At 42.0% G+C, this 25,944-nt stretch overlaps 1 protein-coding gene across 3 annotated transcripts; it reads right to left on the reverse strand.

Annotated features, from left to right (window-relative positions):
* Positions 1-18,952: 18,952 nt before the first annotated feature.
* On the reverse strand, positions 18,953-25,397 carry FST (follistatin). 3 transcript variants are annotated; one of them, XM_077896001.1, is made up of 6 exons: positions 25,236-25,397; positions 23,047-23,238; positions 22,382-22,600; positions 21,780-22,004; positions 20,884-21,111; positions 18,953-20,157 (listed from the first exon to the last, which is right to left on the reverse strand). In XM_077896001.1, exons 1-6 carry the CDS (start codon positions 25,318-25,320, stop codon positions 20,075-20,077), a joined length of 1,032 nt encoding a protein of 343 aa, XP_077752127.1. In that variant the 5' UTR covers positions 25,321-25,397; the 3' UTR covers positions 18,953-20,074. The 3 variants fall into 3 exon arrangements, with proteins under 3 accessions (XP_077752127.1, XP_077752126.1, XP_077752128.1); XM_077896000.1 differs by having other exon boundaries at positions 20,884-21,114; positions 25,236-25,395; XM_077896002.1 differs by lacking the exon at positions 18,953-20,157 and adding an exon at positions 20,164-20,420 and having other exon boundaries at positions 20,884-21,114; positions 25,236-25,395.
* Between the last annotated feature and the right edge of the window lie 547 nt (positions 25,398-25,944).

Consider the following 25,944-nt stretch of genomic DNA (forward strand, 5'->3'; position numbering starts at 1 on the left):
TTTATCTAAAAACACTAAATCACCAGAGAGGGCTGTCTGGCTGACTCAGTTAGAGAATGTGACTCTTGATCTTGGGGTCTTGAGTTGAAGTCCCATGCTGGGTGTAGAACTTACTTAAAAAAAAAAAAAATCACTGAAGAAAGTGAATGATACAGATTTTGCTGAATACTTTTTTAGTGCTGAAGAAGAGAAAGATCATGTACCACACAGTAATGCTTAACTGAAAAATTCCTATTAGACAATTCCATTCTTCCTCTCAAAGTTCCGTTTTAGCTTATTGGCTTACCTTTGACCTTCCAAGCAGCCTGTACAGCTTCCTGGACTCTTAGCCTCACTGCTCTGATTTTACCATGTCAATGACGATCTTTCTCTGTTTCTTTTCTAAGGTGGAATATTGTAGCTTCCATCCTTGTATTAGTTTGCTAGAACTGCCATAATGAAGTACCATGAACAGGGTGCTTTAAAGAAGAGAAATGTACTGTTTTATAGTTCTAGAGGCTAGAACTTCAAGATCAAAGTATTGGCAGGACTGGTTTCTTCTCTCTACTGTCAAAGAAAATCTGTTCCAGTCTTGTCTAACCTCTGTGGTTATGATGGCAATCTTAGGCATTCCATGGCTTGTAGAAGAATCATCCTGACCTCAACTTTCATCCTTATATGGCCTTCTCCCTATATGCATCTGCATCTAAACTTTCCTTTTTCTTTTTTTTAAGATTTTATTTATTTATTCATGAGAGACACACACAAAGAGAGGCAGAGACACAGGCAGAGTGAGAAGCAGGCTCCATACAGGGAGCCCGACGTGGGACTCGATCCTGGATCCCCAGGATCAGGCACTGGGCTGAAGGTGGCACTAAACTGCTGAGCCACCTGGGCTGCCCCAAATTTTCCTTTTTTTTTTTTAAACGATTTTATTATTTATTTATTCATGAGAGATAGGTAGAGAGAGAGAAAGAGAGAGAGAGGGAGGCACAGACAGAGGGAGAAGCGGGCTCCATGCAGGGAGCCTGACATGGGACTCGATCCCGGGACCCCAGGATCACGCCCCAGGCCGAAGGCGGCACTAAACGACTGAGCCACCCGGGCTGCCCAAATTTTCCTTTTTATAAGGACTCCAGTAACATTAGTTAGAGTCCACCCTAAATGGCCTCATCTTAACTACTTACATTCACAATGGCCATATTTCCAAGTAAGTTCACATTCTGAGGTATTGGAAGAAGGACTTCAATGCATCAATTTTTAGAGGGCACAATTCAACCCATAACAATCCTCCTACTCCTCATCCCTTTCCATAAAGGAAAAGCTCTCAGGCTCCATCTTCCTTATTAAAAAGGTTGGAGGGAATTATTGGTAAGGGAAATTGTTAGTAGCAAATACATTTTGTGTTCAAAATAATTTCCTCTTACAAGGGACTGAAAAACTAAGAAGTCAGCCAATCTTTTCTATAGATTTATCTTCCAAAAGTATAGACCATTTGACATCATTCTTTTGCTCAAAGATTGAGGGTAGGTGACATCTTGTCTCTCTTGGTAACCATTGCATCTCTAGTAACTGGCTTCCTGCCAGTCACATAGTCGGTGTTCATAGATATTTTTTAATGCAATTAAAGAACTTTTTTTTTTTAAGATTTTATTTATCCATTCATGAGAGACACACACAGAGAGAGAGAGAGAGAGAGAGAGAGAGGCAGAAACACAGGCAGAGGGAGAAGCAGGCTCCATGCAGGGAGCCTCTTGTGGAACTCGATCCCAAGATTCCAGGATCACATCCTGGGCTGAAGGCAGGGGCTAAACCGCTGAGCCACTCAGGGATCCCCCAATTAAAGAACTTTAATGACTGTTTTTCACTTTCAGAACAAAAACCAAATTCATCAGTCTAACCCACAGCAATTTGACTACAACTTATCATCGTAGCTGATCTACTACTCTACTCCTTTATTATTATTTTTTTCAACCATATACCTTTAGCTGTAAAAACCGTACTGCTATGGTTCTGAGTACACTCTCCACTTTCACTTTCACTCCATTCTTTTTTTTTTTTTTTCCACCTACATCCTTTAATTCAAACTTTTCCCTTTGCCTGGAATGTGTTTCTATCTTCTAGCTAGCCAGCCTTTAAGGCCCAGGTCAGACAGTCCCACCTCTTCTGATAAATCTTTTTTCCTCTAGGCAGAATTAATCTCTTTATCAGATAGCCTCATAGCACTTTGTATACTTCTGGCAACAGATCTCATGGTAGGATTATTTAGAATTGTGTCTATCTCCCAAGTAGATTAGAATTCTTGTAGGATGAAGGACGTGTCCTATTCATGTTGTTATCTTTCACAAAGCCAGAAACACTCTTTGTACTATAGGTTTCAATCAATACGATTTTAATTAATGAGTTTTATTTTTTTAAGTAAGCCCTTTGCCCAACATGGGACTTGAGCTCATGACTCCAAGATCAAGAGTTGCAAGCTCTACTGACTAAGCCAGCCAGGAACCCCATAATTAGTGAGTTTTAAATTATTAGACTTGGGCAGCCCAGGTGGCTCAGTGGTTTAACGCCGCCTTCAGCCCAGGGCCTGATCCTGGAGTCCCAGGACGGAGTTCCACATGGGACTCTCTGCATGGAGTCTGCTTCTCCCTCTGCCTGTGTCTCTGTGTCTCTGTGTCTCGGTCTCTCTCTCTCTCTCTGTCATAAATAAATAAAATCTTAAAATAAAAAAATAAATTATTAGACTTCTTCTCATGCTAACTATTTCATTTTTTTTCCACTATAAGAACTCTTTTGGAATAATATTTTTTGGACTTCCCTGAAAAACTCTAGAATGACAAAAAAAATTACTATAAATTCAATAATATTTTAAAATAAATTTGTGCTCTATTTATCACCAAAGCATCTACAGACATAGGAAAAAGTAAGTGTTGATATTTTAATGTTTGGTATGTATGTGGATTTGTGGAATCTTTACAAACTCAGAAGCTTACAAGTTGCAAATACTTTTCTAGGAAATAAAGGCCCGCCGGAGCTTTTCGGTTGGGTAATGACAAAGTTAAACCACCCCAAAATGAGATACATGTTTTTCAAAATTATCTGTCATGCACTCATATCTTTTTTGTCATCCAATGAATATTTTCAGTATACAGGAGGTACCAGGTAGTACCACTGGAGATGAGGAGAGGTGGTTGGATTCTGGATATATTTTGAAAGTAGAAGTAGTAGAAGCAGTCCATAGGATTATGGACAGATTAGATGGAGTGTATGAAGGAAAAGAGTTGGTGATGACTCCAAGGCTTTTGACTGGAGCAGTTGGAAGAACAGAGTTGCTGTTTGCTGGAATACAGAAGACTGTTGGGGGAGAGGTTTGGGGATGGGGCTAATCAGGAATTTAGTTTTGAATATATTCATTTGAAATAAATATGAGTCAAGAGAAGATGTATGTAGGTATATGCTAATGTGGGTATCTCTTCAATGAATATAAAAAAAATTTGAAGTGTGTTAGAGCTGTCTCACACCAGCTCCTAAGAGCTGATCATTACATTTTTAGGCATTTTTGAGCCAGTTAAGAATTAATAAGCTGTTGGGGCACCTGGCTGGCACACGACTCTTGACATTGGGGCTGTAAGTTCCAGCCATACATTGGGTGTAGAGATTACTTAAAAATAAAATCTTTTAGGACACCTGGGTGGCTCAGTGGTTGAGCATCTGCCTTTGGCTCAGTTCATGAACCCAGAGTTCCGGGATCAAGTCCCACATTGGGCTTCCTGCATGGAGCTTGCTTCTCCCTCTGCCTGTGTCTCTGCCTCTCTCTCTCATGAATAAATAAATAAATAAAATCTTTAAAAAAATAACAAGCTTTTATTAAAAATTAAGCTGTATGAATGTATAAAGTGTATTAAAGAAATTATAGGGCAGCCCAGGTGGCTCAGTGGTTTAGCGCTGCCTTCAGCCCAGGGTGTGATCCTGGAGACCCAGGATCAAGTCTCACGTCCGGCTCCCTGTATGGAGCCTGCTTCTCCCTCTGCCTGTGTCTCTGCACACCCCCGCCCCCTTCTCTGTGCCTCTCATGAATAAATAAATAAAATCTTTAAAAAAAAGAAATTATACTAAGACAAATATATATATATATATATTCCCTTTGCCTCGAATGTGTCATACACACACACATATTTGTGTGTGTATGTGTGTGTGTGTGTGTGTGTGTGTTATAGGCTCTGTGCTCAGTATGGAGCCCAGTATGGGGCTTGAACTCATGACCCTGAGATCAAGCCCTGAGCTGAGATCAAGAGTCAGACACTTAGCAAACTGAGCCACCTAGTCAGTCACACCAAAAGTTTTAAAACTCATCACTTCCTAATTATTTAAATGTTGTCTGTGATGATGAGGTTAAATCTTTTGTATCTATTCAGCAAGTATTATAGAATGGTGTGCATCTCTTTTCAGTTCTGGTTCAGGTGATATCACATTGGTAGCTTGAAATTAACTATGATAGGATAATTACCAAATGCCACAAACCAGGTTTTTTTTCTCTCTGGAAAGCTGATTGTTAAATCATGCTTACCAGCACAATACTGAAAAATCCTCAGTGGAAAAAAATCATATATCCTTATTACATCATCATCATCACATTCGCTTTTATTTTTCCTGCTATATACGTGAAAACAAAGCAACAAATCAGGAAGGTGGACAGAAGATAAAGAGTGGGTGAGTAGCTAGTATAGTGTATACCAAGCAAAAAGGGTCTTATAAAATAGACCAATTTTGGTACATCTATGCAGCTTACCACTTTGTCTTAAAAATAAAATAAAATAAAATAAAATAAAATAAAATAAAATAAAATAAAATAAAATGCCAGTTCCACACAGATGGGGAAAAGTCTATAAGATTTAAAAAGTAAACAAAATAAAGTACAAAATGGAATTTACAGTATGGTACTGTTTATGCAAAACAAAACGAAACAAAAAATACAGGTACATGCTTGTTTATGCAGTGAATATTTCTGAAAAATATACAGGAAAGTGATAATTTTAGCTGCATCAGAGGAGGGGAAATTGTTGACCAGGGTACAGGAGTGGGAAAGAAACATACTTTCCCTAAGTATCTTTTTGTTCCCTTTGAATTTCATAGCAGGGGTATACATTTCCTATTCAAATCAAACAAAAATACTTATAAAAAAAGTACCTAAATGGTTTTAAGAACATGATGTATAAATAACTCAACCTAAGGTGGGAAAAGGAGTAAGTTTTTCCACGTTAAATTTGTATGAATTTTGCTTTTTCAAATTCAATTATGATTCCTTAACATGATTCTGTTAATATGATATGCATCTTCTAAATGTAAATGCTAATTTTTTGGTTAACAATTTAACCTATAAACTTAAGGCTTCATTAAGCTCAAAGCATGTTTAAGTTTGCTTACTATAAGAAACTGTATGTGTTAGAATATTTGTTACATAAAATTATAGTCACTCACTTAAAGTAATAAATATATTTATCTTAGGAATTTGAATATATTTACCTTCTTTTGATAATGAACACATTGAATATGATCTTACTGGTCTTATAATTATCCTCTCCATTATATAAATAGGATACGCTCCTTTGTTAATTACAAAATGTAGCAGATTCTGAGTCTAGACTTTTCTCTCAGTTTTGCAAAGAAATAACAGTGCTTATAGCAGACTCATTATCAAAAACACAAAAGAAAAACTTGTGCTTTCAGGCAAATCAGTACTGTAGTCCTGGAGACGAGTCTGAACAGAGGGTGGTGGAATAGATTGCTTTAGCCTCAAAACTGGAGTGTGCTAATATAACACGTGAAGAGGTTGCATGAAACCTTCGTTTTGGTTATCAGTGGAAGCTGCTGGTCTTTGCTGCTTAGTTTCAATCGGAGAGCCTGGAACTGCTGTGTTCACTAAATTAAGTACAAAAAGATAAATGCGCACATTCAGGTATGTTGGGTAAGGAACCAAAGTTTAGAAGCAAGGTCAGCAAAAGCAGGTTTTTTGTTTTTTGTTTTTTTTTTTTAAACTGTGTGATATGAGGTAGATCGAACTGAGAAGCAGTTTTACCAGGCTGTGGTAGAGAAATTGTTCTTTTCTTCAATGTTTTTTCGCTCCCTTTTCTGTATGAATTAAGGATTGAACAACCAAATATCAGGTCTGAATAGGAAGTCTTAAATGGCGTCTGTGTCAGTCAGGGTTCTGACAGGAAGAGGGAATTCACCCCAGATGGTTTGTCTGAACCTACGTTCAGGACAGGACTACTACTCACTGTGGTGTGGGGAGAAGTAAGAGAGTAAGCAAGCTCTGTGAGGCACCTGGAACAGCAACAACAGAAAGCCCTTACTTTCCCCCATAGAGGAAGGGACAGGGGAAGAAGTAGAGTTCTGGAGCTCGGAGAGAACGGGGAATGTGTACATACAGCTGCCCTGCTTCTCCTGGTTGGTCATGGAGGAAAAGTGGATACAGCCAGAGAGTGGTGCTGAAGCAGAGAAGGAGCAGGGAATAAATACCCTACATCTCTCTCCTCCCATCCTCTGCTCCCTTCTCACTGGCCTGGCTAACCTGAGAGGAAAACTAGCCCCCAAAGGGTGATTGGAAGATGCAACCCACACAGTCCAACCTTCCAGGAAACAGAGCAGGAGAGAGGAGGATGAAGAGTGGACAGGGAGTGGAAGTGCAATAGAATATAAAGTAATCTCTGTGCCCAATGTGGAGCTCAAATTCTCCACTCCAGGATCAAGGGTCATAGGCTCTACTGACTGAGCCAGCCAGGCAACTCATATGGGATCTCTATGTGAATTGAGGTAGGGTTTTGAGGAAAGATTCTCTCTGGATATCTGTTCATTATATATGCATATGCATCATTGCCATAGGATGTTGCATATCATATGTGGAGATATATAATTAATATTCTACATAATCAGCCAAGTGCTTGCATAAATTTTCAAGTTTTTTCGCCCAGAGGAATTGAATGATCAAATTAAAAGCCGGAAAAAAAAAAAAAAAAAAGCACATCCAACTTTAACTAAAGAATAAGAATCTAAGTAAGATTGGAGGATTTTGTGAAGAGAAAGGAGAAAAAACAGTTAACTCTTCCCTTCTTCCACATTCTGGAAGGGAAAGCTGCAATTCAAAACTGTAATTTGTGAAAAATAATTTAAATGAAGGAATATTAGCATTTGATAAGGTCTCATTTTCTATTTAGTTTCTTTTTAAAATTTTTCTACTTAGTTTCTTTGTTTTTTTTTTTAATATTTTTTTTCAATTTTTATTTATTTATGATAGTCACAGAGAGAGAGAGAGAGAGAGAGGCAGAGACACAGGCAGAGGGAGAAGCAGGCTCCATGCACCGGGAGCCCGACGTGGGATTCGATCCCGGGTCTCCAGGATCGCGCCCTGGGCCAAAGGCAGGCGCCAAACCGCTGCGCCACCCAGGGATCCCTCTACTTAGTTTCTAATGGAGAGTTAAAGCATATTTCTTTTGGCTGTGAAAAATTTTCTTTTTTTTTTTTTTTAAAGATTTTATTTATTTATTCATGAGAGACACAGAGAGAAGCAGAGACATAGGCAGAGGGAGAAGCAGGCTCCCCAAGGGGAGCCTGATGTGGGACTCCATCCCAGGACCTCAGGATCAAGTCCTGAGCCAAAGGCAGATGCTCAACCGCTGAGCCACCCATGTGCCCCTGTGAAATATTTTCTTAAGGAATAACTTGCTCTTATCAGAAAGAATGGGTATGTATAAATACATTTGCCAAAAAAACTTGCAAACTTTTTATTTCCAAGATGGAGTATAACAAGTAAAACTAAAATATTGCAATAGATTGGGGCACCTGGGTGGCTCAGTTGGTTAAGCATCTGCTTATGGCTCAGGTCATCCCAGGGTCCTGGGATTTAGCCCTGCATCAAGCCCTGCATCAAACCCCACATTGAGCCTGCTTCTACCTCTCCCTTTGCCTGCTGCTTTCCTTGCTTGTGACCTCTCTGTCATATAATACATAAATAAAATCTTTTTAAAAAAATTACAATTGATTAAATTGTTCAATACTAACAATTATTTTTTCCAGCATCACTTTACATCCAAAAGGGAGAAAAATTAACTTCTGTCCTGATAGAAATTGGCAGCACACCAATAAAAACATGTGATAACACAATTAATTGCTTTAAGGCTGCTGGACTGTGTTAGTAGCCAGGTGGAGCCAAAAGTATTCCGTCTTGTTAAAGTTTTTTTTTTTTTTTTTCTTAAGATTTTATTTACTTGAGAAAGAGATAGATCATGAGCAGGGGGAGAGGGAGAGGCAGGCTCCTGCTGAGCAGGGAGCCCATTTGGGGGTCAATCCCAGGACTCTGGGATCATAACCTGAGCAGAAGGCAGACACTTAACCGACTAAGCCAGCCAGGTGCCCCCTTGAATAAAGTTTTAATATGAATTTGGTTGTTATTCTTTAAATTGTATGCTAAATACTTTCAGCACCAAGCAGTATGTGATAGGACTGGAATTTCTATTGTTTTCCTGGTCTGAGAATTTTCTTAGGAATGTTAAAAGAAACGTATGTTGGTAAATTAAATTTTTTTTTTTTTTTCTCAGAATTCTGACTCCTTTCCCCACCTTCTCTGTGTTAATGTGGCTACTATAGTCATAAAACTGGGTATAAAAGTATGGCATGTTTTTAATCCATGAAAAGATTTAGGTTTTTTTCCTACTGAAGCTCAAAGAACTAAATTTTCTACAGCTCTAATTTTGATGCTTGGCTTATGTTTACCACCTTCAAAACTGGTATTTAAGGGTAAAGAATTGTAGAGTAAACATGGGTACACTAGAACGTGTTGAAATGTGGTGATGTCTCTTATAAACTGTTGTAAAACTGAAACACTTTTCAAGTGGGACTATGAAGTTCTACTTAAATTATCTGGGTAATCTAAAAAGTAACAGCTTTGTTATGGATAAAATTCATATACATTCAATGTATCCATTTAAAGTGTACAATTTGGGGCGCCTGGGTGGCTCAGTCAGTTAAGTGGCAGCCTTTGGCTCAGGTCAATCTCTAAATCCTGGGATTGAGCGGGGAAGTCTGCTTCTCCCTTTCCCTTTGCCCCTGCCCCCTTCCTGTGCTCTGTGGAGCTCTCTCTCTCTCTCTCTCTCAAATGAATAAATACAATCTTAAGAAAAATAATAAAGTGTACATGGTGTTTATATAGTCACAGAGCTTTGCAACCAGCACTACAATCAATTTTAGAACATATTCAACTTCTGAAAAAGAAATCTTATACCCCTCAGCAGTAACCCTAATCCCCCATTTTTAAAAAAGATTTTATTCATTCATGATAAACACAGAGGGGGAGAGAGAGAGAGAGAGAGGGAGAGGGAGAGGCAGGCTCCATGCAGGGAGCCCGATGTGGGACTCCATCCCAGGACTCCAGGATCATGCCCTGGGCAGAAGGCAGGTGCTGAACCACTGAGCCACCCAGGGATCCCCCCTAACCCCCCCATTTTTAACCCATTCTCTCAGTCCCTGGCAACCACTAATCTTTCTGTCTCCAGATTTATCTCTTCTGAATATCTTAGCAAAAAATTACTTTGGCAAACTTTTAAAGGTGCGTTATTTCTCTGACAAATTCTGAATTTTATATTGATTTAATATATATTTCTTATTGATTTATTATCCATTGATATACATTTGTCTATATTTTCCTCCTCATTAACTACTGAAGCTTTGTATTAATTTAATAGTCAGGTCATATATAAGATTTTTAAAAAATATTCTATTTATTTATTTGAGGGAGACAGAGAGAGAACACCAGTGGAGGAGGGGGTGCAGAGGCAGGGGCAAGGGGCAGAGGGAAAAGGAGAGGGAGAAGCAGACTCCCTACCGAGCAGGGAGCCTGATACAGGCTGATCTCCGGACCCTGAAATCATGACCTTAGCAGAAGTCAGACACCCAGCCAACTGAGCAACCCAGGCACCCCACATATAAGATTTTTGAAAAGCTTGCAATTGATCTGAAAACTGCTATCATAAAATATAAATAGATGACACTTGTGGGTTTTCGTTGAGATGCAATACTGGCCCATAAAATCTAGACCCCTTAAGGAGAATTTTAAGCAGATATATCAATAAGTCAAATAAAACAGCTTTTATAATGTTACTTTAGCCCATATTAATTTTGTCTGCTCCCACTGGAGCTATATAGGTGAAGACAAATATTTATCTTGATCTGGCCTTTTTTCTTTTGTCACCAGGATCTTTGGCCCATGTCATCAGCACTGGAGATCTCACTTTGCTAATGTCGGAGAATTCTTACATTTTCACTAGCCTTTGCTTGAGGGTGAGTTGGGAGTCCTCCGGGAGATGTTGTAAGCGCTAGCTCCTGCAGGGTTCCACCCGAGACTGAAGGTCAGGAAGCTTTCACTTGCAAAGCATTCCGCCTTTTGTTAACTATTGTTTGTTATTTGGGAAATTGCTTCTGTCTGTTTGCTTCATGTCGTCATTCTCTGCTTTATTTCTCTGCCCTTCCCACGTTCCTCTACCTTGGGCTGCCTTCCTACGGGATGGAGCATTCTACTGGTAGTAGATTGTGAATGGCTTCCTCGTTGAGTGCTTCAGAGAAAATACTCTTGAACTGATATTGTTGAATTCTGTAGTTTCCTTCTGGCTTGTAGTTCTATTTTTAACCACTTAATGCTTAGCTTTTGTTTAGATTAGCTGGTTGTATCTACCTACTGTTGTGGTTGCCAGGATCTTTGGGATACCCTCTCTACCTTATACTTCTCTATGCTGATTTCTACCTTCCCAATTTAGAACTTAACTCTAAATTTCCCATCTTTTTTTTTTACTAGGACTTAGGGACTTAGTTTTGCCAATCAGATATACTCCTATAAGATTTTGATTTGGAATCTATCTGAGGAAAGAAGAGGGATGAAGGACTTCTCTTTGTTGGGAGCAGTAGGTTTTCTGGGTCTACTGTACTGTAGAGGTGCAATTTCCTGATCTTAGAAGAGGAAGCGTAAGCTCCACTTAATGCCAGGCTGGTCATAGAGTTCTTTTTTTTTTTTTTTTTTGGTCATAGAGTTCTGCATTCACTAGCATAGGAATTGCAGTGAAAACCACGATGATATTGAAATACTGTGGAAGGTACAGAAGACTGTGTTGCTTGAAAAGCTAGGGAGTGGAGACTGGAACTCTTGGCCCACAAAAGGCAGTCAGAGCATTTACATGTGTGAAGCATACAGATGTGTGAAGCAAGCCAGGTCAAGGGTAACAGGGAAATGGGAAGTGCAGTGAACTAGGGAAAGCATACCCTAACCAGAGGGGAGATTTGCCACCCGCTGTCTGCTCTGCTCCTGGTAATTGTACCTGTGTGGTGTCAGGCTTCCTGATTTTCCAAGAAAAAGTAGAAATCTAGATTTCTTTTTTTAAAGATTTTATTTATTTATTCATGAGAGAGAGAGAGAGAGGCAGAGACTCAGGCAGAGGGAGAAGCAGGCTCCATGCACGGAGCCCGACGCGGGACTGGATCCCGGGACCCCAGGATCACGCCCTGAGCCGAAGGCAGAAGGCAGATGTTCAAACCATGAGCCACACAGGCGTCCCAAAACCTAGATTTTTTTTTTTGGTGGAATTTCCCAAGTTTTAAACATTCTCAACTAATTCAGAATAATTTTCCAGGTTTGTGTGATCCATAAAATATAAGTCAGATCTAGTCCGCAGGTTGCCAGCTTTTGATCTCTGTTCTTGGTGAGAGAGAGCACAGGCTCATAAAGAAGCCCCACAAGAATGGTGAGATAGGAAGGTGTGGAAATACAAAAGCCAGAGGAGGGGCAACTGGGTGGCTCAGTGGTTGAGGGTCGGCCTCCGGCTCAGGTTGTGATCCCGGGTCCTGGGATTGAATCCCACATGGGACTCCCTGCCTGGAGCCTGCTTCTCCCTCTGCCTGCGTCTCTGCCTCTCTCTCTCTCTGTTGCTCATGAATAAATAAATAAAATCTTAAAAAAAAAAAAAAAAGCCAGGAGAATTGACAAGAGTAGAGTGGTTAACAGTGTACAAATCCAAGAGAAGTCTGTTAGATAAGGATAGAATAATGTCCATTGTGTCCATTGTATTGGGAGCTTGGAAGTCATTGATAACATTTGTCAAACTCTTCAGCTGACTAACAGAAGAGACCAAATTGCAGAGGGTTGAGGAATAAGGGGGAGGTGAGGCAGTGGAGAGGCAGCGGAAACCCATCAAAGATCATTCCGTAGGTTGTTTCTAGCGGGAGACACAAGAAGGCTTTTTTTTTTGAAAGCCCAGCCAAGGCTGAAGTTTTTTTTTTACATACGTTTTTGTGCATGTACGTGCATCTTTGAAATGAATTATATTATATTATATTATTATTATTTTATATTATTATTATTATATTATTTCAATTTTCTATCATTTTAATTAATTAATTACTTTTAAGGAAACTCTATGCCCAGTGTGGGGCTTGAATTCATAGGTATAGGTGTGGAGAAGGTAGATTTCACTGAGCCACAGTCAGGATTTTGGCCAGAGAGTGTATGTAATTGGACAGGAATTCACAGAACCACACAGTTCTGATGAGAGAATCATTGCAGTGTTTGAAGGAGGAAACACTATGAGACTTTAGAGGAGCAGAATGGCAGGATATTGAACGAGAGGCCCTTCTAGTCTTGGTTCAAGCTATGAACCTTGGGACATTGTTGCATCTGGATGCATCTCTTGGAAGATGTCACTTAAAATTGTTTCAAGCCTGTATGTCTATTACATGTGGTTGTTTGGATCTCCCTGTTTTTGGAAGAGGTGGGCCAGATGAGTAGCAGTTTTTGCCTTCTGGCACATGGATGAAACTCAACCACTATTTTAAGAAGATGATGCAGAACTCCTAGATGTTGCCAGCAGGTGCCAGGGAAGGGAAGTGGACCCAATGTCAATTTAAAGGAGGACCAAGGGACGCCTGGGTGGCTCATGGTTGAGCATCTGCCTTTGGCTCAGGGTGTGATCCGGGTCTGGGGATCGAGTCCTGCGTCGGGCTCCCTGTGAGGAGCCTGCCTGTGTCTCTGCTTCTCTCTGTCTCTCATGAATAAATAAATAAAATCTTAAAAAAAAATAAAGGAGGACCAAGTCTGGAAAGTTACTACTATTCATTCAAAATTTATTTTATTTTATTTTTTTTATAAATATATTTTTTAAGACTTTATTTATTTATTCATAGAGATGCAGAGAGAGAGAGAGAGAGAGGCAGAGACACAGGCAGACGGAGAAGCAGGCTCCATGCAGAGAGCCTGACGTGGGACTCGATCCCGGGACTCCAGGATCATGCCCTGGGCTGCAGGCGGCGCTAAACCGCTGCACCACCAGGGCTGCCCTCATTCAAAATTTAAATCTCTAGGAGCACCTGGCTGGCTCAGTTGGTAGAGCATGCAACTCTTGATCTTGAGATTGTGAGTTCAAGCCCCATTTTGGCATGGAGATTACTTAAAAAGAAAAAATTCAAGTCTCTTCTTGATAAACTTCTCAATTCATCTGGCTGAAGGGATGGTGAAGGCAAGTCCACAACTCCTAGCCAGCCCAGCTTAAGCCTCCTGGGGAAGATCTCCCTTAATATAGTGAAAGATGAGGGCAGCCCTGGTGGCTCAGCGGTTTAGCGCCGCCTTCAGCCCAGGGCCTGATCCTGGAGACCTGGGATCTAGTCCCACGTCGGGCTCCTTGCATGGAGCCTGCTTCTCCCTCTGCCTGTGTCTCTGCCTCTCTCTCTCTATGTCTCTCATGAATAAATAAATAAAATCTTAAAAAAAAATATATATATATAGTGAAAGATGAGAATATTAGGGAAAATGTGCCTTGTGCTATCTCCAGATAAGTACCTTTATCACCAGGAGGCACACTGGCAACATGAGGCCACATTATGTGTGAGAATCATGGCCAGATCAGGCTGGGGGAATAGGGCTGAACATGGCTTCCCTGGACCTCTGCCAGAGACCCATTACACATGTTTTTTTCTTTTTTTTTTTTTTTAAGATTTTATTCATTTATTCATGAGAGACACACACAGAGAGAGAGGCAGAGACACAGGCAGAGCAAGAAGCAGGCTCCATGTAGGGAGCCCGACGTGGGACTTGATCCCGAATCTCCAGGATTAAGCCCTGGGCTAAAGGCAGCGCTAAACCGCTGAGCCACCCAGGCTGCCCTCTTCTTTCTTTCTTTTCTTTTTTTAATATTTTATTTATTTATTTGAGAGAGAGAGAGTGAGCACAGAGGGAGAGTGAGAGGGAAAAGCAGACTCCCTGCTGAACAGGGAGCCCAACAGGGGCTGGACCCCAGGCCCCTGGGATCATAACCTGAGCCTAAGGCAGATACTCAACCAACTGAGCCATCCAGGTGCTGCTGTAAATATGAGTTTTCTGACTGTCTTTGGAGCATCAACTAACCAGGGCTTATTTGGAACTTGAAATAATTCGAGGGCAGTAGTTCTCAAACTTTAGCATGATTAAGAATCACCTGAAGAAGTTGTTAAAATGTAGATTCTTGGACTCTATCCTCAGTGAATTTGGTTCAGTGGTTCTGGGGTAGTGCTCTGGAACTCATATTTGTAACAAGTTCCCGAGTAATGTTGCTGCTGCTGGTCCAGGCATTACACCACTCATGTAGCACCAATTATGTTTGGGAATTTTATTGACTGGGTTTTGGTTGGTTCCACATATCCAATGACTAAATTGTCCATTTTGATGACTTCTCCTGGGTTTCTGATCCTGTAGAAGACTCTGCCTTAGGAATTCTAGGTATTGTTGGCCTTTAAAGTAATCCAAGTACCTGTTGTCATTGGGACATAAACCCATAGTAATCTCAAGAAAGTATAGAGACTGGCCTTTATGGGATGTATCGTGATCATGATATTGTCTCATCAATTTTTTTTTTTTTTTTGGTGCTGAAAAAGATAGCAATCTATCAAGATTTCTTCTTCAAACTAGAAAAAATACAAAGCATCCTCTTCCTCACCAAGATTGTAACTTTTCTTCTAACTTTTTACTTGCCTCAAATTACTGAGAAAAGCTTATACGCACGCATTCTTTAGCCAGAGCCCTGAGTCCTTAGGAAATTAATACAAGAGACTTTAGGTGGGAGTGTTTCTGGCTTCCAACACTACCAGTTGGTTCCTGGGCCATATTCTTAAAATAGAAAAATGACCAATTACAGCTCTGCCAGGACTACATTTGGTGTAATCCAAAGAATATGTTTTTAAGTGTCTGAAGGACTCAGCCACAGGAATCTTGACGGTACCAGCCAAGATATCTGAGGTCCAGGGATGGCAAAACTCAGGGACCATTCAGTACTCATGGGGGGATTCCAGCTAAATAGAAGCTGGGATTGGGACATGTCTGGGCAGGTCTGCTGAATATGCAGGGCAGGCATGCCTGGAGTCTATTTACATGACAACTTTTGGCTGAAGAATGACTGTATGCTGATCTGAATGGAAATTGGAGTGGGAATAACAGAAATGTGTCTGTTTTAGGACCCAGGTTTTGATAAATGTTCTTAAATAAATGAGTTTATTAATGAAATAATAGGTCATCTTTTTGTTTCTTGGGATCACACAATTTATGTTAAGATTCTTGACAGTTTGAAAATAGCTTGTTACTATCTTTAGGAATCTGTAGTCCTCATGTAGGAAATCATATCAAAATGAAAGAAATTTATTTAATTTAGTTGACTACCTGGGATTATATTGGGTATGTGAGAAAAGGACAAAGGACATATTTTGTGGCTTTGGCAATATTGGTGGATTAGTGAATTTTTAAAAATTTCCATAGGAAATAATGTATTTAAATGTTATTTTGAACTGTGTACTCTTGCAACAGTACCTGGAATTTGTGAATTGTGTCAAATATTAACATGGATAAAATACTTCTAAACTACATTTACTTTCCTTTTAAAAACTGTTCACAATTGTGCTTCTAGTCTTGATTGGTGCCATTCCTCATTCATTACATTTTCAAGATAGAGTTTGGTTGATGAGCCACAATTCCACTTTTGTTTTTCTTTAATTCATAACAATTATTACTATCTTAGAGGACACTCATTTTTTATGTGCCAGGCACCCATCTAAGCTTTTACACTTCGTAACTCTTTTAAGCCCTATGGCATTAAGGGGAAACACTTTCATTATCCTGACTACATACATGGGGAAACTGAGGCACATAGAGATTAAGTTACTTGTCCAAAAAATATATAGCAAGCAGTGAAGAAAATCATGGATTTAGAGCAGTTGCAGTGTTTTAGCATAGTTACTAATCTCTCTAAATTTACTAATCTCTCTAAATTTTAAGATGATTTTAGAAAAGAAAAGGCTGTGTCTCAGTTTGGGTATGGTTTAGGTGCCATGAACTCTCTCATTGCCAATTTTGATTCTTTAAGTAGTCTTGGTAAAGTCAATGGAATTATTTTCCAGAGACTTATGGTCAAATAAATACATTTTTAAATGACTCTGATGCTTCAGTTGCTTTCCTAGAGAATGGGAAAAGCAGTCTACTGTGTACCTCTCTTTGAGAAGGACTTTTTTAGGTCCTTCTAAACTTAAACTTCCAATTAAGTTGCAAAAATAAAGATAGCATTAGAAATACCCATATACCTTTTACTCAAATTCACTTATTGTTAACTTTTTACTCTAAATTTTTTTTATCATTTGTATGCTTCCTTGAAATACATATGGCAAAAGAACTATAAAGTTATATTTTTTCTTTCCAAATCCTTTAAGGGTAAGTTATATATGCTTTGGTCCTTCCCCATAATTCCTTAGCATATATTTCCTAAGTATAGGGGTAGTCTCTTTTGTGACCACATTACAATAATCAATTTCAGTAAATTTAACATTGATTTAATAATTTATGGACAGTATTCCAATTTGTCAATTGGCCCTCTAGTGTTATTTATAGCATTTTCCTCCTTGGGTCCAGAATGCAGTCTAAGGTCAATTACCTTTTACCATTTAGCTGTCACATTTGAGAATAATTTGTTATGCCAGATTTTATTTTTGCCATAGTCTAGAAGCCATACCCATGCACGTATATAATCTTAATTTAGGTGGGCATCTGATGAAAATTAGACATCTGATAGATTTTTTTCATTATTACTTAATATCTTACAATTCCTAATGATGATTAGGATGTAGTCGTATTAGTCAGAAACTAGTTTTAATTAGTTAACTAGTTACTAACAACTATTTCCATTATATTGTATGCCTAAGTGAATTAGACTTTTTTTTTTAAAGATTTATTTATTTATTTATTCATGATAGACACAGAGAGAGAGAGAGAGAGGCAGAGACACAGGCAGAGGGAGAAGCAGGCTCCATGCAGGGAGACTGACGTGGGACTCCATCCCGGGACTCCAGGATCACGCCCTGGGCCAAAGGCAGGCTCTAAACCACTGAGCCACCTAAACTGCCCTTTTCAAAGATTTTTTGAAACATAGTTGAACTTCCAACAATAGCCTAATGATATTAATCTAATTTTAATTTTAGAAAAGACTTCAATTTTTTGGATCTAATTAATCAAGTACAGGATTACTGGAAAAGTAGGGAACTCCAAGAAGAAAACTGAGATACTGTCTAGTGTGTAAGAGAAATGATTGATGCTAACAAATATAACATAAAAATTTTAAACAAATAATCAGGATGTTGTTTAGAGGCAAGCTGCTGATTTTATCACTCCCCCTTGCTAAGACACACATTGGTCGCTGTTAAATCTGACGTTTTTACTCTGATCGTCAATGGCAGCTTTAAAATGTCTGTAGCATCCCAGGACAAAGTAACAAATCAACTCCAGGAAGGGCTGTGAAACAGTATCTGCTGGCTCTTTCCTTTCCCAAGAGCCCATCCCTAGTGGCAGGCCAGTAGCTTCTGGGCACTGGAGAAGTTATGACCCTTGTCCTCCCCAGGGTTGATGGCAGCCTGTTTGTCTTCTGCAACTCCCTTTCACCTTTCTCTGGGAAGCTGGGGGTGAAAGCTAACAAACCCTACAGGTTCCCAATCATTATTTAAACTGCCTACCCAAGAGGCCCCTCTGCCTTCACCAAATTTGGTGGCCACAGTTGGGAGTCAAGAGTCCCCTAAAATCATTTTTAATAGTTAAGAGTAAAGAGGGTTTTCAGAAAAGGGACAAAATTTTACAAAGATCTTAGGTCATGGTTTTTGAAAAAAAGATTGTATCTATTGGTTGAGCAATGTTGGCAATATTGACTGTTTTTTGCTCTTCCGTCCCACAGGCCCAGACTTCACTTCTTTGCCTCTTGCATTCCTTTGATATTTTTAATACACTTAGGCAATGAATTAGCACTCAATAAATTGAAAATTCGTATTATCTAGTTACATATTACTATGTATTACAGGGACCACCAACTGGTGTCCCCCCAATGTCAGATTTAGGCTCTAGTAGTGTGACTTGGCTGTCTTAATGTAACCTGCAAAATATTGACACACATTCTCGAGTGTCATTACATAATCCCGATAAACCGTGGAGGTGACTGTGGCAATCCACCTCTGCCCCATCCTCACCCCAAGTCCTTAGAATTCCAACCCTATAATGCCTATTTCTGTAGTTGATATTCCAATTTCTAGAATGTGCTTGTCAAGTACTAGTCTATTTTCACTTCTCCTTATGATGTGCTTTGTTTTTTAGAGATCTAAGATCCATTTTATTTAGATGAAGGAAGATAAAGGGTTCTCCTGGCTCTGGAGATGAGCTTACAAAAGGACAGCTAAGATGATGGTGTTTGTAGGTATGCAGTCGCTCCTGCAAACGGGTTGCTGGACCTTACATCCCTTTATTTTTCGGACTCCACTGAAGTGATTTGTAGTTTACTTTGCTTTCGAGTTGCTATTGTCCTGGCTCACTCTACTTTTCAGCAAATGTATCATATACACTTTAACTTGAAAGCCCAAACACCTTCTTTCACATCACCAACAATTGAGACCATTGGCTTTTTAAAATTTTTTTATTTTTTCACTCATCATTTATTTACAAATACACATTATAACTTTTATATACATTGCACATTTACATGGTAGAAAAGTACAAAACTATATATTTAAATGAATTTATATTTAACTTGCCATGTTTGAAAATATAAAATTGCATCAGAAAAAAGTATTATGAAAAGCAAGAAACTTGAACTGATAAAGCTTTGATATAACTTTTAGTGACACATTGTTTGAAAAAGAACTAATTTAAGAGGTACAGCAGACTAGCTTAAAGGAAACACCTAACAATAGGTTGAATGTATAGCATTCCCTTCCATCAGCCTCCAGATACCCACATCACTCAATTTCTTTGGATTTGTAACATCTCAAAAGTACATTATGAGAATTCTAACATTACTATCACCCTGTCTCTCACAAATCACAAGAGAACTGAACTAGGAGTTTCCTCAAAGGTGTATCCTCTGTACCTTCTATTTGAGTCAGTTATAATGCCTTTTGGTCAGTCAAGATTCCTTGTAAACAAAACCCGAGGGATCATGTATGTACAGAACAGGCAGCAGAGAATCCAATAAATAAACATGACAGAAACTGACATGCAAGTTTGTTAAAGTGGAAAAAGAGTCTAACGACGGTGAGATGGGAGGGAGACAGATGAGTGAGCAAATAGTAAGGAATGGACTTAAATGGTTTACAAGGAAAAAAAAAAGCTTTTACTTTACAAGCAAGAGACCTCACAATAAATAACAACTGCTCTTCCTTTCACGAATAAATTTCTTCAAAAACAAGGTGTACAGTCAACCAGACATTTTATGTATAAATTATAAAACATGACACAGTATAAATAAATGTCTACAAGTCTCAACTATGGGCCTCATCCAGTAGACCTCACAATGACTGCCTCTCCGTGTCCAATGAGTAACAAGGTGGCCTGGGAGAGAGCTCTAGGACAAAAGTCCTTTATGTATAGTTTCCCCCCCAAATAAATAAGCGTACACTTATTTACAAGTATGGACAATATATTTTTTTTTCTTTTTTCTTTCTTTCTTTTTCTTTTTCTTTCTTTTTTTTTTTTTTTTTTTGACAAAGGCTATGTCAACACTGAACATTGGTGGAGGGTTTACCACTCTAGAATGGAAGATATAGGAAAGCTGTAGTCCTGGTCTTCATCTTCCTCTTCTTCCTCGGTATCTTCCGAAATGGCTAGATGGGGGAATACAGGGGAGCTGTTGTTTAAATACGGACAACAACAGCGCAGAAGCAGCTCAGTGTATGTTTTCAAAGCCCTCTGATACAGCCATATTACAGCGTTGCATTTTTATGTGACTTGCAGTGAGATGCTTTGTTTTTGGCATCTGCTGTTATGCAATAAGTTTAAAAAAATTTTTGTTTTAAACATAATCTATGAAGTCAAAAACTGCAGAAAGTTCTGAAGAATCAATGGCTCAGGTTTTACGGGCAGATTCCTGAAATTAGATAAAAAGCGCTCTTGTGTTCTAGGTATAACTGCTTTGGGTCCTTAATTCAGAGTTAGTAGAGGCAACTGCGAAAAGCAGCAGCCCATGTGTGATAATATAAAGCTGTCTTTGAAAAAGAAAAAAAAAAAAACTTCTGAAGCAGTTAGTTTAGATTCAAGTGTTAATAAAGCAAACGGCAAAGCACATAACTAAAGCAAAATAATTAGGGGCAAATGACTAGGAGTGGGTTTTTAGAGGCAAGCCCGTTGATGATCCTTGGACAAGTCCTAAAGTCAGGAAACATTCCAGGGAGTTTTTCTGTGGACCACTGAATTGCTGGTGAAATTTAGCAGTTACCTAATTTAAGGAGAAATGGGCTTATATTGGAAGGTTTTCGTGCTTTTCATGTCTCCATTCCCTAGGGCTTGCCTGGGAAAGCCTCAAATTGCAGCAAGGTTAAAATTGCACTTACAGTTGCAAGATCCGGAGTGCTTTACTTCCAGCAGCACACCTGAGGAGCAAGCAGCTTCCTTCATGGCACACTCGCTGGCATACGTGGCATTGTCACTGGCACAGACGGGCTCCTCAGACTTACTCTCAGGGCACAGCTCATCACAGAGGGAACACCGGCCTCTGCCAACCTTGAAATCCCACAAACACTTTTTTCCACCGGTGCACTGGATATCTTCACAGGACTTTGCTTCTAGGATATAATATGCCGGTGATAAGTAAACTGATTTCTCCTTTTCCCCATATCTCCCTTTCCTTAGTCCCATCAATAAATATAAATACACAATTTATTACTCACTAATAGGATAGTGGAGATATCATGCAAAAATGCTTGATAATAAAATCGAAACTCACACACATTTCCTGCATATCCTATTGGTACATGAAAATAGTATTTTGGGGGAACGGATTACCACAGGATCCTTGAGTTAAATATGTATTTGATTATTTCCCACAAGTGGAATCTTTTGAAAGCTAAAGCATTCCATCAGTTATTAGAAACTGGTAACAGATTTTAGGAGCTGTTAAGCAATTATTTCTTGCTTCCAGCAAGTCTAGCACCTAAAATATGTGTAAAATCGAGTGAGTTCTAAGTTTCCTAAGACAGAAAATTGTTTCCTGTTTCTTGCTGGCATTTCAACATATATACCAATGCTTCTTGAAGATAACGGTTTCCTTGAGGAATGCTGTATTTACAACAGTTTCCCCAAACTGGACAGTATGTAGGTCTCCCTTTGGGGAAACGATGCATTAGGAGAGGCTTGGGGTTTATTTACTGATTAACTCCACAGTTTTAACACTACACCTAGCCGTTCTGATCCTGTTTCCATTTTTCCTTCCTTAATCCAGAATACCTACTGATACACTTTCCCTCATAGGCTAATCCAATCGATCTGCCCAGTAGGCAGGTAGCCTTTCTCAGGTGACAGGCACTGGGGTAAGTCACTCCGTCATTCCCACAGAGATACTGTTCAGAGGAGGTGGGCTCTGGGCACATCCGGTTACATGTCACACAGTAGGCATTATTTGTCTGGTCCACCACACATGTGGAACTGCCTGGACAGAACACATCCCGACAGGTCTCTGAAATAAAGAGGGAAACTGTGTCAAAAACAGGCACTTCCTGGCCCTTAGGCAATGAGCATTTGGTATTGCCAAGGAAATCCGAAAAGGGAAGGACCCAGCTTTTCAAAAACCAGTTTAGGAACCTTGTGGTTTTCAAGAGAAAAATCTATGACTCTAGGTTGACCCCCTCAGTGTTCTGAAGAAGCCTTCCGAACATATATATATATATATATATATATATATATATATATATATATATAAAGGACTACTTTATTTTGCATCATTATCATCATAATTATTAGGCTCTTATAGTGGGGCTGTACCATCCCCCAGAGGTCTTCCAGAAGGTCCACCTCTGGCAGAAAGTGGGAGGAGGGGAGCCAGGTAGGACCTACTTTTACATTTGCCCTGGTACTGGACTTCCAGCTCCGGCTGCTCTTTACATCTGGCCTTGAGGAGTGCACATTCGTTACGGTAGGTTTTCCCGTCCAGCCCGCAGACTGGGCCCTTCCAGGTGATGTTGGAACAGTCTGGGGCACAGACACAGCGGGGTTTGTTCTTCTTGTTCATTCGGCATTTTTTCCCGGGGCCACAGTCCACGTTTTCGCAGGTCTCTACGAGGTGGAAAGGGGCATGGATCAAAACCTGGGCCAGGCAGTCTGCAGGTCAGCCAGGAGGGTGGTGGAGACCTTGTACAGTCGGGTGGCCAGGAGTTCGCACCAGAGGGGGCCGGCTCTCTCCTAGAAGTTGAGGAGGGGGTGGAGGCCGTGGTCTGCACCCTATACCCGAAATCTGCCATCGAGTGGGATTCAGCACCATACTTGGCTACTAAGTCCAGGAAACTTTGGCAACTGTGTTTAGCCGGAAGATGTGTAAACAGGTGAGATTCAACCCGAAAGGCTAACCAGGGCTGGGGGGGAGGGGGTTAGGGTGGGGGAACAAGATAGAGGGAACCCGCGGACAGAGCTCGGCGGGGCCCAAACCCCAGCAGGGCAATGGGGAAGGTGAGGATAAGACGCCCTCTACTGAGGGCCTGCACACTGGGGAGGAAGAGTCCTACCTTTGCAGGGGATGCAGTTGGGGGCGCCCCCGTTGAAAATCATCCACTTGAAGAGCGTGTTGTCATTTACATCCTCCTCGGTCCACGAGGTGCTCAGGCGGCCGGTGCTGCAGCACTCTTCCTTGCTCAGTTCTGTTTTATATAGGACCTGGCAGCGGCCGTTCTTTGCTTGGCGGAGCCAGCAATTCCCAGCTGCGAGGAGACAGGGGTGGGAGGTGGGTGAGCGAGAGGCGGGGGTGGGTGGGGGGTGGGGGGGGAGTGAGAGGAGGGAGGCGGCGGGCTCGGGAGGGAAGGAGACCCAGCGGGGATGGGGAGGGAGTGACTGTGGAGGAGTAGAGAGAGACGGCAGAGAAAAGCAGAAAATAAATCGAAGGGAGTGAAGAGGTGGGGAAAGGGGGGGGGGGAGGCGGCTGCAGAGGTGGGAGGTGGGTGAGGGGGAAGCGGGGCGCGAGCCAGGAGCCAGAGCGCCCCAGCCCCTATCAATGTCAGTTACCAGTGACCCAGACACAACACGTGCAGCTTGCATTGACTTTTACTAGACTGTTTACTTTTATTCGTCCCATTTCATAACCTGCAGCGACTCGAAGAGCAGATTAAAGAACCTGACAAAAACAGGATGCGACGGATGTTTTTACATGTCGGTTTCACGTAGGCGGCACGGGTATTATTTGTGACAGGGGTTAAGAAAGTAGGAGAACTTGAGAGAGAAGGAGAAAGAGCGAGGAGAGACCCACACCGACACGCACAACAGGAACACATCAAGGAAAAAGAAAAAAAAAAAGAGGCACTTGGGAAAAATGAAAGCAAAAAAAAAAAAAAAAAAAAGCAAAAGCCAGCGGGCCCTGCCCGGAGCTGCCCCGCGCGGCCTCGAGGCGCAGCCCGCCCGGCGGCCCGTTTTGCAATCCGCCAGACCCGGAGGACGCCCGCGGCCACCGCGAGCTTTCGAAATCTCCGAGGGCTGCTTTCGCCGGCGCCCACGTCCGCGGCACCCGGGCAGCGCCTCGCCCCGAAAGGCGGGCAACTCAGCCGCGCGGTGCCGGCGGCGAGGGGGCAGTGCCCGGGGGACAGTTTACAACACGCTCAGGACGCTACCGCCGGGGCCAGGAGGGCTCCGGGTCTGCCTCGAGAACAGTGTAGGGGGGCTGGGGGGGGGGGAGAGGCAAAGGGGGAGCTTCCTGCTCTTTCACGTTCACCTATCTCCTACCTACCGAGGAACCTTTGCAAGTTCATTTTCCCTCCTTCCTCCCCCCTTTTCACGTTCGGATTTTGGTCGGGAAGACTTCTTATGAATCATCTATATAACTTGCACGATAATTGGCCGGCAAGCTGCTATTATTATTATTACTATTGTTAATTATTATTCAAAAAAAATTGGGCCAAAAGACTAATTGGAATACATCTAATTTACAAAGAAGAGACCAAACTTTAGTCATTTGCTCTTTATGCATCTCAGAATTTAGAGAAGTTGTGAGCTCCTCGCTCTTCTACCTAAAGTTAGTCGGAGGAATGAGGCACAGGGGTAAAAAAAAAAAAAATGTAAACTACTCAAAACACTCCAGGGGAGAAAAAAAATTTTTTTTTTTTTTTTTTGCGGGGTTTGGAGGGGGGTGGTTGGGGGGTTGGAAGAAGCATCCACTAGGCAGAAAGCTACTCTTCCCTCTAAAATTTTCAGCATCCACATCTCCAAGTTTGGGCAAAGTTGCTGAAACCACGTCCCCCCGGCCACCAAAGACATTTCAGGATCTACCCCCCCCACCCCCCCGCCGCCATCCCCCGGTCATTTCTCAAAGTATCCAAAAGATGTAGGAGGGGAAGAGGGGTAGATGGCAAATGGATCGGCTGAAACCTCCAGGCTACTGATGCTTGTCCCGTTCTCCAGAGCCCACACCGGGGAGATAACATCTCAACTCATTATGTCCAGAACTTGGAGCATCTAACCCTAACTACTGAGCGAGGCTCGGGCTCACTCCCTTTTCCTTTTAAAGGATAACCGCGCTCCAAACTCGGCTGGCGGTCCCAAAGTGTCACTGCCTTCAGTCTCCGCACTCCGCTCCATCCCGGAGTCGCTAAGTTGGTCCAACGTCTCCCGAGAGCAGCGGTGCCGAGAGCAGACCCAGCGCCCCCGACAGAAAAGTACGAAGCCCCGGGCGCAGCCGAGCCTCCCCTCGCGGCGCATCCCCCTCGCTTACCCTGGGCGCTGCGGTCCTCCATGAACTGGCACAGCAGCAGCAGCAGGAGGCAGAGCCCGCCGGGCGGGTGCCGGGGACCGACCATCCTGGGGGCAGGCGCGGGGCGAGGAGCGCGGCGGCGCGGGCAGCGGGCGCGGCGGCGGGTGGCTCCGGCGAGCGGCGCGCGTCGCAGAGGCGAGCGGCGGAGGGCGCAGCGATCCCGGCGCAGCCCCGCGCTCGCCGCCGGCCGCCCGCGCGATTCAATGGACGTCAGAAGCCGGGCGCAGCCGCGCTTTAAATCTAGACGGGGGTCTCCGCGGTTTGCGGTGGGCGGTCTCCCAGTGTGTGGGGCAGCGGGAGGGCGGCCGCGAGCTGGGGTGTGCGCGGCTCCTTGGGGGTGGGGAGCTTTTAAAAGTTCAGTGTGAATCAGGTGACATTTCCCACCTTCTGGAAACCCTTCCCAATTATCTGTTGGAGGTGCCCGAAATCAAAGCGGCAGGAGGGGAATCGCCGAGTTCTTATTTGCGTAGGAGGGAGAGGGAGGGGGAAGGCGCAGGGGCGGGGGGGTGGGGGCGACGCTTCGGGGGTGGGGAGCGGGGAAGAACACCCACTTCAAGTCCTGCACGCCGCCGCTCGCAGGCAACGCCGGCGCGCCCGGGGTGGCGGTGCGTGCGTGCGTGAGTGTGAGTGTGAGTGTGAGGAGTGTGAGAGGGGGGCGCGCTGGGGGCGC

The sequence above is a fragment of the Canis aureus genome, chromosome 4 (assembly GCF_053574225.1).
Source record: "Canis aureus isolate CA01 chromosome 4, VMU_Caureus_v.1.0, whole genome shotgun sequence".
Taxonomy (NCBI): domain Eukaryota; kingdom Metazoa; phylum Chordata; class Mammalia; order Carnivora; family Canidae; genus Canis; species Canis aureus.